Raw genomic sequence first — 14,529 nt, 5'->3', positions numbered from 1 at the left:
CAGATTATAGAGCAGCTTCCTCCTAACATCAGATTATAGAGCATCTTCCTCCTCTAACATCAGATTATAGAGCATCTTCCTCCTCTGACATCAGATTATAGAGCATCTTCCTCCTCTAACATCAGATTATAGAGCATCTTCCTCCTAACATCAGATTATAGAGCATCTTCCTCCTAACATCAGATTATAGAGCATCTTCCTCCTCTAACATCAGATTATAGAGCATCTTCCTCCTCTGACATCAGATTATAGAGCAACTTCCTCCTCTAACATCAGATTATTGAGCATCTTCCTCCTAACATCAGATTATAGAGCATCTTCCTCCTCTAACATCAGATTATAGAGCATCTTCCTCCTCTGACATCAGATTATAGAGCAACTTCCTCCTAACATCAGATTATAGAGCATCTTCCTCCTCTAACATCAGATTATAGAGCAACTTCCTCCTCTAACATCAGATTATAGAGCATCTTCCTCCTAACATCAGATTAGAGAGCATCTTCCTCCTCTGACATCAGATTATAGAGCAACTTCCTCCTCTAACATCAGATTATAGAGCATCTTCCTCCTCTAACATCAGATTACAGAGCAACTTCTCCTAACATCAGATTATAGAGCATCTTCCTCCTCTAGCATCAGATTATAGAGCATCTTTGTCCACTAGCATCCAGACTATAGAGCATCTTCCTCCTCTAACATCAGATTATAGAGCATCTTCCTCCACTAACATCCAGATTATAGAGCATCTTCCTCCTAAAACCTGGCAGTACAGCCATGTAAACATTAATAACACATCCTGAGTCAGAGTTGATTTAAAACAAACAGTAAGCAAAATATCTTTCATTTTTGTTTGTCATTATTCAAGTTGTGATCAACAGATGGACCTGGTGTGATGTTGGACCTGGTGTGATGTTGGACCTGGTCTCGTGTTGGACCTGGTCTCGTGTTGGACCTGGTCTCCTGGTCTAATCCTGGACTCGGTCTCATGCCCTGCCCGCCCTGCCCGCCTTGCCTCCTCAGTTCTTCTCTCCCAGTCAGCTCTCTGGGCTCGTCCCTCTGGGTGGGTCTGGGTGGGTCTGGGTGGGTCTGGGTGGATGTGGGCCAGTCCCAGTGACTCATGGACCGAGCTGACGCACATCTCAGCAGACAGGCCGACAGATGCCCAGTTGCAAAACCTCAGAGGCAGAAACCCAACCCAACGCACCCGAACCCACCTGAACCCACCTGAACCCAACAGACCCGAGCTCACCTGAACCCCACACAACCCAACCCAACGGACCCGAACCCAAAGGACCTGAACCCACCCGAACCCACCCGAACTGAGCCCTGGACCTCTCCCACTGCCAGAAGCTCTTTCTCCAGAAGCCACACTGAGCTTCTCTGCGTCACTTCAGTTTGATAAAAATCAGCTGTTCTGCAGTTGTGTCTCTGATTTATGGAAGAGATGTTTCCACTTCCAGTTTATCTTAGATTAATAAAGCTGGATTGACTGAACTTGATTTATAAACCTAAAAGTTCACAGGAAAATGTGAAACATCGCTGGAGGAGCCGATCGGAGTAGCATCTGGAGGAACTCTGTGGTCCTCCATTGTTGTGGTGCTGGTTGTCATGGTTACCGCATTTCCGCGGCTCTACAGACACACCAGAACACTAGGTGGAGCTCCAACAAAGCTAATCCCAATAAAATGCAAATAAAACAAAACAGCAAGAGAGCCACTTCCACTGCCTTTAAAGATGACAGGATTTTTTTTGAGAAGGTGTCAACATTTTACATTTTCTTATATGAAGGACAACCAGAGAAGACATGAGAGAAAGTGGAGCTACGACATGTCTGGAGCCTCCACGAGACTATAGGTCATCGCTCTGCACCGCCCCCTACAGTGAGGCTGTGGTATCACAGCATTTCCACTGTGACAAGTCAGATCAGAAGCATGAAGAACTTATTCTGAAATTAAGAAAACATCCACATGAATAACATCTTGAAAGTGTAAAATAAAGGTTGTTTAAAGGGATACTTCAACATTTTGGCCCATTTAGCGCAATTCCTTAGTCATTTTGAACAGCAGACTTACTTTTTTTGTGAGGGCGAGCTGTTGTTTATTCCGCACATTCACTACGCTGTGGAACACCAACAAATAATATTGTAGCATTACGACACTGAAGCAAATACTGGGAACTACTTTTTCTTTTGAAATCACTACGCCCAGACGCCATGTTTAGTAAGTAGTTCCGTCTTAGCAATCTTCACATAAACAACTCAATCTGGTAATTTTGCATTAATATTTCACAGCGTAGTGAATGTGCGGATTATAACGTGTCCACCAAAGTGTTTTGGGGTTGTTGGATTGTGTATTTGATGAGTTTGACGAGGGGGAACAAAAATACCATCCACTTCCATTGTGTCCGTCCCGCAAACCTTCCCCGACTCACCTCTGGATAAACAACAGCTCGCCCTCACAAAAACAGTAAGTATGCTGTTCAAATGACTAAAGAATTGCGCTAAATGGGCCAATTTGCCAAAATGTTGAAGTATCGCTTTAAGGTTTTATTGCTCGCTCATGGCTCCATCAGTAAAACAACTGAAACGAATGAAAACAGATTCAGAGAAACAGTGACAGTTTTTATGGGACTGTGTAGGAAACACTCAGTTTAGGAGAAAAGTCTTGAGGATATAATTCAAGGTTTAAGATTTCAGAATTTTGTTTTTTCTACAGTGATTAATAGAAAGAAATGAGAGTATGTTTTATTTTTTTAGCCAAAATGTCAAAAAATTTAAAGAAATGTCATATTGTAAGAGCAGCCTGACAGAAAGGTTTATTTATAGGGTGAGTGGAGCAGAAACAGGAAATAGAAGGTGAAAGTCACGTGGTCCGCTGTTGTTGCTCTTCCTCACTCCTTCCTCCTCCTCTTCTTCGGGGGGAGCAGCATCCTCTCTGCCGCTGCTGCTGCTGATGCTGCTGCCTCCAGCAGCCATGTCGACCCTCCGCAGCGCCGCGCGCGCCTTCATCCTCCCGGCTCCTCTTCAGCATCACGCGCGTAAGTACACGCGTCCCGCGCGCTCTTTTGCGCAACTTGTGAGCCGCCATCGGACGGCTGCCGCTGCTGCTGGTGGAGGTGGTGGAGGTGGGGGGGGGGGGGGGGGGGGGGGGGGGGGGGGAACAGCTGACGGCTGCGGCTCTGCGGTGAGTGTCACCGGGCTGCGTTCACCTCACCTGCAGAGCCGGGGAGCGCGCGCCGAAGGACGGAGCCGCGCGGTGGGAATAATCCCCGCGCCGTGCGTGCTCCATTCGCCGCGTGCACGCTGCAGATCGGCGTGCGTGAGCCGCTCGCCGCGCGCCGGGAACATGTTGTAACAACCGGAGACGGTTCATCAGCCCCGGCCGTGCTGCGTTCACGTGGAGTGGGATTTCTGGGGCTCGGCGCCAGGGACCGGGTCAGAGCTGAAGTGGAGGACACTCATTTAGCTCCGGGAGGATACATTGAAACACGCTGTGGGAGGAAATTATGCTTGTCTCGACACCAAATTTTAAAAAAGGAAAAGAACAGGGAGAATGGGTCGATTTGAAATATCTTCTAAAATACTAAATATGTCTGGGGCTCCTCCTGAAATGCCACTTTTCTCTTCTTCCACCCAGTTTGAGGAATAAAATAGAAAACATGACCCTGGAAATAAATAATCAACCAGTCTCCAGCTGTCTGGGTGGAGAAAAGTTCTGTCTTCTCCTCAGTTTGTCATATTTTATAACACTGTCAGCCTTGAATGTCTCATTCTGACCTGTTACACAAGTTGATAGGTTGAAACAAATACATGTTGATTTATTATAATATTATGATAATATATTCAGTGATGAATGGATCAGAAAGGTCAACAGGAAAAGATATATTGTTTAATGATTATGAATTATTGCCATTACATGATCAATTTAGACGTACAATATATCAAAAATGTACCAATGCCACTGTATAAACAGGAAATGTGCGACGAATTAATGGATGGTTTTTATCCACAGAGACTGATTTGTTTCATATCTGGTGGCCACAGGGGATAAAACTGAAAATAAATGACCAAAAACAGTTATCTTAAAAAAAACAAAAAAACAAAAAAACATTATTGACTTCAGTGTTCTTGCTTAGAAAAAAATCATATAATTATCACAATATTCAACTACTGTACTGCAGATTTAAATTGTGTTTCCAATATAACTCAGTAATTATTCAATTAAAGACCATTTCTGTTACATTTCTTTTTGCTTTCTTTAGTTTATGAGAAGAATTTCCATAAAACATGTTATTAGTAATGAACACTTTCTAACTGCAAATAGTCACATTAAAACACAGATTTCTATCACAGAATTGGTTGTAGATGTTATACAGATTAATCAGAATCATAAAGTACGCTTAAAAATAATTTTAAAGACAACAGATATTTCAAAATAAACGCCTCTAATTACCATTAGAAAAGTTCTACCTTTATTGACTATGGCTCTCAACAGCCTTTAGTTACAGCGTATATCTCGTGTATGTGTGTGTGTGTGTGTGGGTGTGTGTGTGTGTGTGAATATTGATATGTCCAGGCCACAAACTCTGTGTTGTCCACTTCCTGGTCATAATGTTATGGCTGTTGGTGATGTTATGATCCTGAATGTTATCAGCAGCTCATCGCATGTTTAGCTTTCTGACCCCAGGTCAGCTGTCTGCGGTCCCAGAGGCGGCTCAGCAGCTCCTCAGCATGATGGTTCCTCCGCCGTGCCTCACACTCGTTTCTCTCTGGGTTTGTTTTTCACTTTGATATCTGGGAAACTGGAGAACAAACGATTAAAAGGTGGATTTCTGCCTCTTTCTGCGACGGTCCTCTGATCTGCTGGCCGTTCCTGCGTCGCCGCTCAGCTCCGGCCTGCTGCTGGCGTCCACGTGGGGAGCCCAGAGCAGGTGGAGGTGGGTGGTGGGCTCATTGATTCTGCTCACGGTGCAGCGGCTGGACGAATTCCAACAGGAGCCGGAGCAGCGGGGAGCTTTGAGTTAGCTTCACAAGGCGGCGAGAGAGAAAGCAGGGCTTCCAGAGAGCAGTTTGTGTTCCTGTTTGTGCGTCCATGTGTGGGAAGAGAGTCCGGGACATGGTCTGCTCGACTGCAGCGTTACAAAAACCCAAGAAGACAATCGAACAAACACTATGAGTGTTATTTTACTCCCGTTCCAATAAAGGAGAATCAGAACTTTTATCTAATTTGAGGAGTATGCTGGAAACCGTCTGCAGCTGCTTCGTTCTGCATGTCTCTGTCTCCTCTGAGGACAGACTGAGGCTGGAGGGACGGCAGGGACACGGAGTTCATGTGTTCAAACATGCATTTCCCTTCGTCAGAGAGACATTAAGCTCAGGACTGTGTGGTGACACGGCGGCGCTACGGCAGGGTCTGAAGACTCCGAGACGCCGACGCTTCAGACCGAACAACAAGGCGGCGTCTCCTCAGAGCCAGGCCACATGACCAGCCTGCCAGGGGGGGGCTCTCTGACCTCCTTTCTATTCCCGCACATCACCCCCTTCTCTGGTGTCCTCATCCCTCCTCCTCCTCCTCCTCCTCCTCCTCCCCCCTCCTCCTCCTCCTCCTCCTCCTCCTCCTCCTCCTCCACCCCTCCTCCTCCCTTTCTCTGTTTGTGGCAGTCTGTCATCCACAGTTAGAGTGACTTCATGTCTCATCCTCCTCTGTGTGTCTGTCACTCACACACACACACACACACACACACACACACACACACACACACACACACTGAATGGGCCCTCAGCTGTGCTTACAGATAAGGTGCCATGTCCTGGAAGACCCTCCCTCTCCTCTTTTTTCCTGCTCAGCGTGCTCTCTCTCTCTCCTTCTCTCTCTCTCTCTCTCTCTCTCTCTCTCTCTCTCTCTCTCTCTCTCTCTCTCTCGCCCCCCTCTCTCTCTTTCAGTGCAGAACAATCTGTTTCTCTTTACGTCTCCAAGGTCACACCTCCTGTCGGCTGCTGACTGAGTTGTTGTCAGAAAACAGAGCGACTCGTGTTAGTGCTGCTTTTCAAGCCGTGATGGATGGACCAGCGTCTACACACACTCACACACACTCACACACAGGTCACACTGCTGTCACCTGTGTTGTTGAATTATAAAGTCACGTGACTGGAGCAGTGGAGCAGTGGAGCAGTGGCTGGAGGTACCTGGTTGGAGCCTCATGGGGCCTCTCTGCTGGGAGTTTGCATGTTCCTCCTGTGTGTGGTTTCTGGAGGTGACCCGGCTTCTCTCCACAGTCCGGCCTTGTTCTGGTGATTACTGAAGCCATGAGGAAGACTCACTCTGGACACCAGAGCATCAGTCAGAGCGGACTCTGTGAGGTTCAGCCCGGAGTTTGGTGGAAGCAGCATCGCAGGACGAACTGATGAAGCGCGGCTCATCTCCAGGGTCTCGTGTTCCCCGCTGCTGAGAACCGTGCCGTCAGTGCTGGGATTCTGAAGCCCGGAGCCTGGACCACCGAACTCCACTCTTCTGTTTCCATCTTTAGACTCTCGCCGACTCCAGGCAGTGGTTTCATTACCACGTGTTAGCAAACCCCGGGACGGTGTGATCTCTGGCAGTGCTGCGGAGCGGCTGAGCTCCCTGGGAAACCCGGTGACGCCTCTCTAAACCCGGTCGTCTGAAAGGGTCTAGCTGATCCAGATCAGGCCCTGCACGCAGATCTGGGTCCTCACGGCTGACTGCAGGGGCTTGTGACGAACGCAGGCCGTTATAATAAATTTAAACATACCATGTGAGTAGACATATGGGCCCTTGGCTGACACTGTGTGTGTGTGTGTGTGTGTGTGTGTGTGTGTGTGTGTGTGTGTGTGTGCATTTCAGTTGTAGAGGCCAGGAGCTGTTTTCTCACATGTTTGAACTTCAGCCTTGTGGGAACAAAATGTCTATTTTCAGATTGAGCTACAGCGTCTACTTTACCCTTTAAGAGTTGAGATGTGGTTTTATGGCCAAGTCCTTAGTGGGTCCAGGTTTAGGTACGACCCCGTTTACACCGCAGCGTTTCAAGTGAAAACATCGTTTCTGCGTTTTTTGTCTCAGAAAAGCTTCGCCGTCATACGGCTTCTACCCGGCGGCAGCGTTTCCAAACATTTCCAGAAAGCTGCTCTTGAAATGTGACCGAGACATTAGTTGTGACAAGTGAGAGGGTGAATCAAGTCGCACAAACATGCTGGTGTGACACTTTGTGGAAACAAGGAAGATACTGAAGATGTGATGCTGAAGATTAGCGTTTAGAAGCTACTACGTCAGTATTTGCGGGTGTGTGAGAGTGTGGGTGTGTGTGGGCGTTTGTGCATGTGTGTTCATTTATCCGTTGGTCCTATTCTGTGTGTCTTTTGTTCATTCGTTTGCTCACGTGTTGGTTCACGTTTCACGCGCACGCACGTGCAAGTGTGCACTCAAAAACGCTCGATAAAGAGCGTCGAGTTGACTGAGTGGAACTGGGAAATGAGCTGGGATGTAGAGTAAGAACCGGATAGGTGGGCGAGCTGTGTGTGTGTGTGTGTGTGTGTGTGTGTGTGTGTGTGTGTGTGTGTGTGTGTGTATGTGTGTGTGTGTCTGGTGTGTGGGCTGACTGTGTGTGAGAGACACACCGTGGGCTGTGATGGTGGGAGTTATCTGTAGAGAGAAGCTTTGACCTCTCAGAGTGTGGAGTAATGGTGCACTGAGGTGGATGGATGGATGGATGGATGGATGGATGGATGGATGGATGGATGAAGGGATGGATGGATGGATGGATGGATGGATGGTGTTCACATGGGAAAATGAAGGGATAAATCTTCTGTAACTCTGGGGTGTGTGAAGCGTTCTGATTGGACGTGATGTAGTGACGTCTACCGGAAGTGAACGAACGGCGGTCCCGGTGGCGGCGTTCTTTCGTTCTCCATTAACCGCCGTCTCCCGGACTCCAGCAGCCTCATCGGAGCGTCACTGCCGCGCCCCGTCTGCAGAGCTCAGGTTATTTGAGAGCAGAGGTTCAACGGGGTGGAACATTTCCGGTTGATATCCAGAGGAAGTTAAACTGTGTAGTGTTGGAAATATGTGTCATGTGTAGAAATAACTGAATCGATGGATCAGGTCCAGGACTGGAATCATCAGGACTTGTGATGGAGGTGGAGGCATGGAACCAGGTTGTTTTAGTCTGGATTATTGTAAAAGTTCTTTAACAGGAGTCAAACTGTCTGTAAATTCCTGCTTCATTCATTCCCATAAATTCACATGAATCCCCATGGAAAGCTTCCAACTCTGAAAATTCCTGGAATCCTGCTGATGGGATGATGAGAGAAACGTTACCCCAGCTGATCAGTAAAGCTTTGATTCCCGATGAGTCTCATCAGAAATGGTCTGTCTTCAGTGTCCATGTGAGGCCGGAGAGGCGTGTGCAGGCGGGGAGCGCCGGACGTGGAGCCGGCGTGCTCCGCGGCGTCCTGGCCCGGTCTGGAGGCAGGCTTCCAGACGCTCTGTCTGGCTCGCGGCCGCCGGCTGCCAGGACGTGGCGGGCTTGGCGGCTCTCACTGGCGCCGGTGTGAGGCGGAGGGTGTGAAGTGGCCGTCCTCCCGTCTGTCCCGGCTGAAACTCTGGTCTCTGGATGTCTCTTCTCCCTCCAGCGCTCTGCTGATGGACCTGTTTGGCCGAGGAGAGCTGGGGCTGCTGGGAGGCGGGGGAGGCGGAGGAGGAGACGGGCTGAGAGACGACGTTCCCGGGATCAGCTGGTCGTCCCCCCGGCTGCCGGAGGACATGTACCCGGCGTCGGGTCTGGCCCTGGCTGCGGCCTACCACGACATCAAGACCCGGCTGGCCAGCCTGGAGCGGGAGAACAGCAGCATCAAGAGGAAGCTCAAGCACTACGAGGTCAAGGTGGAGCGACGGCCTGTCTCCATGACGACACAGCACCACGCAGGGACGAGGGGGACGAGGGGGACGAGGGGGACTGCACTGACCACTGAGACTACAGGGATTAAAGAGACTACAGGGACTTGTTTTCCCTGATAAAACCCTAAACTCGTATTGTTTTTCAATGTGTTCTCAGTGAGTGTTTCTCTGAGTGAATGCAGGGTTCCAGACTGCGTATGTTCTGCTCTGTTCCAGTTTCCTATGATCAGTGAGTTCGGTGAGGAGAGGATCCTGTGCTGCTCCTGTGAGCCCATCGTCAAGGACGCCAGCGTGATCCAGTCAGAAACCACCAACCTCCAGCAGAGGATCAACTCCCTCAGCCAGGAGGTACATGGCGGCACCGGCACCGAGGGTTCAGTGGAGGTACCAAGGCTCATGGAGACTGACTCCACCGAAGTCTGGACTGGAACCAGCCGGTTCGGGTGTCTTCTTCATGGGTTTTCAGGATGTGGTCACCCCAAAGACCAGTCTGCTGGTCTCAAACGACACACGAGGCCTCACAAGCTCTTCCAGTTAAGCCCTTCTGGTTTGAGTTGAGCGCCTGACTTCCTCCCCCTGACATTTCGACCTGCAGCGAAGCTGATCAGCTGACTCCTTCAGCTGTAAACGGGTCTGAATGCCAGCACGGAGAGCCCGGCGTCCGCCTCCCAAACCGGGAGGGGCTGCCGGGTCGACGCAGATGGGGAGACAGATGGGTTGCAAATGTAAAGTGGCAGGACGAAGGACGCGAACCATGAACTGTCCTTGTTTTCTGCATCAGCGGATCGCTTCGGAAATGTGATCTGACCTTCATGTGAGCCGCAGGAGTAGACAAACGCAGCGTGGTCGTATTACATCTGCCTACTGAACACAAACAGGAAGTCTGAACGAATCGAACCTTCAGTTCAAAACTTTAACCAACCATGGATATTGATCCATCATGCTAAGACAAACTCTCCACTCCTCTGTGTTTCCGGTGATGACACTGACAGTAAATATCTTCTCAAAGTCAGTTTCTACAGGATATGGTCCTCCTAAACACTTTGACAGCAGATAGTTTGAAGCACGACCTTCATTTTCTCTTCCTGTTAATTGACTTCCGCTCACGTCCGGGTCAGCTGAAAGGACCGATGAATGGAACCCCGGGCTTTGAAAGAAACGCTAACAAAGGCGCGTCTTCTTGTGTTTGTCAGCTGCAGAAAAGCAAAGAGAGAGAAGAGAGGCTGGAGGAAGTCATCCAGGCTTATGAAAAGATTCACCTGGAGAAAAGCAACGTGCAGAGAGACCTTGACAAGATGGTGAGTGTGGACATAAAACGTCTGACAACGTCATGATTTTAGACGGAGCCTATACAGCTCCGGCTTTATTCCACAGCCCAGCAGAACAAACCCTCTAACCTTGAACTGATTATAGATTATATAACTAAATGCAAAACTATTTCACTTGAGCACATTTGAACAGTTCTGAGATGTTTGAAGACTTGGTGAAAGGCGGCCAGTTGTTTGGTAAATGGGATGAAGAGGCTGGAGATGCTGCTTCCTGCTGTGCAGAGTAGAGTCCATCAGCGAACTAGTCCTGCGTCATGAAAGACGCGGGGTTGTCAGCCGTGGTGTGCGCTGACGTGTTTGCACCAGTGTTTGAAGCGGAGTGTGTTTGTCAGACAACGCTGGCGGAGCAGCACTTGGAGAGGATCCGCGGTTTGGAGTCGGCTCTCAGGCAGAGAGACAGCTCGCTCCAGAAACTCAGCCTGCAGATGAGGAGCAAAGACTCTCTCCAGTCTCAGCTCCACGCCAGCCTGGATGTTCCCAGAGGTGAGATCGGCCGGGATCAGCGTCAAGCTCACCCCGGGTGACGCAGAAACTCCACCCGCCTTTCAGTTCGGGGAGACATTCACACTCAGAGACAGCAATCCTTGTCGTTCCCTCAGAGGGCCGCGGGCCGACGCTGCAGAGCTCCCGCAGCCTGGACGCCCTGTCGGACCTGAAGCTGCAGCGGCTGGAGGCGGAGCTGGAGGGCGCCCGGCAGCAGGCGGAGGGCGCCTGCCAGAGGGAGAAGGAGCTGCGGGTGGAGCTGCAGAGGCTGCAGCGGGAGCTGGCCGAGCTGCAGGACGTGCACAGACAGGTAGGCGTGAGGAGGCCGGGCCGCTCAGGGTGACGCTCCCGATGCACTGATGCACTGCGTCTGAAGGTCGAGTGCAGGATCTTAGTAAATGAAGTCTAGAGAGACCAGTCTGTGGACTGCTGGAAGTGTTGCTGACCTGTAGAGGTGTAACTTCAGCTCCATCAGTAGATGGTGACTGAGGTTGGGAATGAGAGCATTTCTCCATAACGACATACAGAAAGCTTTCACGGTCAGAAACGAGGTGATGGAGTAACGTCCACTGTCTGTCTGTCCTCCTGTCAGTCGCAGGACATGTCTCCTCACTGCGAGCACTGCGACGTGGAGTGGATAAAGAAAGCTGGAGACGAACAGTAAGTCCGGCTCCTCGGGGGAAACGCCGGTGACGGTGGATTGCAGTGTTTGTCAGCCGTGGTGTTCGTGTGCCGCAGGGTGAATCTGGCGCTGGCCTACACCGAGCTCACGGAGGAGCTGGGTCGGGTTCGAGGGCTGGCCGGGAAGCAGAGCGACCTTCTGCGGCACATTTCACAGGAACCCGGTACGTCTGAACTCCTCCACGCTGTGAGCACACAGGAACATCTCCTTCAATTCACACATCTGAAACACTCATTTTGTGAAAGTGGAGTGCTGGAACCCATCCCAGGGAGCACTGAATGAAGGGCTTTGTTCCTCTTGGACAGACTGCAGGTCAAACACAGTGGAGTGATCATTTCACGTCAGCAGACAGATGTTTTTGGATTGTAGGAAGGAACCAAACTCACAAACATGCACAGGGGGAATATTCAAACTCCATCCAGAAAGACCTGGCCGGGACATGTGAGGAAATGAGATATTAAATGGGGTCATTTGCTGCAGGAAGTTCTGTAAAGGAACATTGCTATTTCCTCTTAACTTCAACAGTGAAGAGTCCTCTTCACAAACAGATGCACATCATCAGCATAAGAGCAGATCTTCCCTGTCATTTACATATTGTTTAATGACAAGGAGTAATGAAAATCAACGACACATAACAAGACATTCATTTTTTTTTCATAGTTGAAACAAAATAAGACTTCCTGTCATACAAATAGTGAAGGTGTTTTTCAGAATAGTGCCTCGATGATCCCTTTTCTGTGTCAGGAAAAATGAAAGGAGTGAAGAAGGTGAAGTTTGTCCCCTCTTTCTTCTGTTGGCAGTTCCCCGTTCTCCTACAACCCCTCAGCGTCTGTCCCCCACCTCCCCCCAGCACCCGTCGCTCTCGCCCGACAGGCTCCTCCCCTCTCCATCGCCTCCCCTCTCCCCGAACAACGGCCCCGCCTCTTACTCCCATCAGCCAACCAGCAGCCGTCTTCGAGCTAAATTCCAGGGTCGCCGCAGTTACTCCGAGGTCAGTGAAACACATTTCACGTTTGTACGGCTTTCTTCAGAAACAGACTCGATCACACCTCCTCCACCTCCTCCTTCCCCTCAGGTTTCTGACCCATCAGCCTTCCAGAGGCCCCCAAACTGCCTGATCAGGGACCCGGTGTCCACCCTCCCCAAACCCAGGTCCCTTCTGGGAGGAACTCCAGGCTACAGCCAAACCAAAGCCCAGCTCCGAACCTCGTTGGCGGGTCTGACCAGACCGGCGTCGGCCCACGGAGGGGTGGGGGATAGAGGGGGAGGCGGAGGTGGCGGAGAGAGGGGCGGAGGCAGCAGTCTGAGCAGCAGTCCTCACCACTGTGCTCTGGACCTTGGCTTCCCTTTGGCTGCAGAGGTGAGTCACTTCTGTGAGTCCTTACTCCTGAAACTCCGAACGAAACACAGGATAATGCTCCATGAATGAAGTGATAGCATTAACTACGCTTAATAAAGTGTATTTCCTTTAAAAGGCCGTAGTTTTCAGCACAATTGGGCAAAAGGACAGATGATCAGGGATGTAGCAGGTTCTAGTGATTCAAGTCGTTTGCTGTTACTCCAGGGTTTTTCTCTTCTGCACTGACCTTCAGTACAGCTTCACTGGGCGACCACTTCTGCTCAGAGTACTGAATCATCTCCTTCTGCACAATATTTGATTAATGCTGAATAACTGTGAAGATCTGAAGTCTTTGAAATGACCCAAGTATTCTCAACCAAAAATCTTTAAAAGTTCTACATCAGCAGGCGTTTCTTTTAAACACATAAATTCAAAATGGGTGTTTTTCAAGCCCAAGTTCAAGAGTTTCTCCACATTCTTTGTTTTATTCTAGGACTGTCGACTCCCAGCTTCAGTGAGGGTTTTCTTAATAACAGCTGGTCCACTTCCAGAACGTTGTACATATTGGGACTGACACACAGGAGCGGTTCTCCTCTCCAACAGTTGGTATTGCTGTGCTTGACTTCCCATTTGATGCAGGTCCATCACTTCTGCCGCCTTGACGACCCTCCGGAGCCCACCCCGCTGGTGACGCCGCCGCAGTCCTCCGATGATGAAGAGGTGATCTCGGTGTCGCTGACCTCCGTGGCCGCTTCCTGCCGTTTTTTCCTGCTAACATTGAGCGTTTCCTTCTTGTACAGGACGGATGCCCGTATCTGTCGCCGGCTGCCAGCCCACCTCGGACTCTGGGCGCCATCGGGATCAGCCCGCCGTCGCAGAGGGAACAGCCCCACCACCCCTCCTTCCCATCTCCTAGGAAACAGCCCCGGCATCCCTCCTTCTCGGCCCCCGAGGGCCCGGCCGCCCTCTCCTGCCATCTGCCTCCCTACATGAACACCGAGCATGCTCAGTCATGGCCGTCTATTAATGTGAGCACCGAACACTGAGTGGAGTCAGCGGACCGACAGTTCAAAGCAAACCGTCACACACCGTCACACAGCATCACACACCGTCACACAGCATCACACACCGTCACACAGCATCACACACCGTCACACAGCATCCCACAGCATAACACTACACACAAACATCCTGAAATATTTGATCATTTTACCTTTTTGATGCACCAGGGGACACAGTTTGGTTAAAATACAGACAAAGGTTTGAGGAGGTTGTATTCAGAGACTCTCTCTTCTGGAGAAGTATCTGTTCCAGTCTTCTTCCAGTAATTTATAATATTCCTGGAAGTATTTGTCTGGTAGATGTTGAGCATTTCTGTTGGTTTTGCCCTCTGTCTGTAGCTGTGGATGGAGTCGGAGGAGAACGCGTCCCGGAGCTGTCCTCTCTGCCAGCTGACCTTCCCCACTGGCTACCCAGATGATGCCCTCATCAAACACATCGACTCCCACCTGGAGAACAGCAAGATCTGACTCTTTCCCTCTTTTTTTACACAATATTTTTACATTCATTCCACCTGAGAGGGGCTCCGGGCCTGTTCTGACTCGGCTCGGTTCCCCAGGATGCGTGGACGAGCCTGCATGCGTCTTTCAGCGCTGCCTTCCTTTCTGCCTCATTGTCTTCTACACAGGGTCACATGTCTCCAAACACATCCACTGAATGACACTAAACATGGCGTAACATCTCCCACAATGCATTTGACCTCTCTCAGCGGGAAACACGGCTGACGGT

General features: G+C 50.1%; 1 protein-coding gene across 1 annotated transcript; it reads left to right on the top strand.

Moving 5' to 3' along the window:
* The first annotated feature begins 8,654 nt into the window (after positions 1–8,654).
* LOC115387119 (TANK-binding kinase 1-binding protein 1-like) lies at positions 8,655–14,287 on the top strand. Its single transcript, XM_030089692.1, has 12 exons — positions 8,655–8,894; positions 9,126–9,257; positions 10,103–10,207; positions 10,570–10,720; positions 10,837–11,030; positions 11,313–11,380; positions 11,459–11,565; positions 12,203–12,393; positions 12,478–12,762; positions 13,381–13,461; positions 13,542–13,769; positions 14,142–14,287. Exons 1-12 carry the CDS (start codon positions 8,655–8,657, stop codon positions 14,268–14,270), a joined length of 1,911 nt encoding a protein of 636 aa, XP_029945552.1. The 3' UTR covers positions 14,271–14,287.
* Positions 14,288–14,529: the final 242 nt, after the last annotated feature.

Source organism: Salarias fasciatus, chromosome 4 (assembly GCF_902148845.1).
Source record: "Salarias fasciatus chromosome 4, fSalaFa1.1, whole genome shotgun sequence".
Taxonomy (NCBI): Eukaryota; Metazoa; Chordata; class Actinopteri; order Blenniiformes; family Blenniidae; genus Salarias; species Salarias fasciatus.
This window is presented reverse-complemented; position numbering and strand designations above follow the sequence as displayed.

Excerpts from the sequence above, each read along its gene's own strand:
- LOC115387119 (XM_030089692.1), top strand. The coding sequence starts at position 8,655 with ATGGACCTGTTTGGCCGAGGAGAGCTGGGGCTGCTGGGAGGCGGGGGA. Across the intron at positions 11,381-11,458 it reads AAGAAAGCTGGAGACGAACA|GGTGAATCTGGCGCTGGCCT; the intron begins GTAAGTCCGGCT and ends CGTGTGCCGCAG. Across the intron at positions 13,462-13,541 it reads AGTCCTCCGATGATGAAGAG|GACGGATGCCCGTATCTGTC; the intron begins GTGATCTCGGTG and ends CTTCTTGTACAG.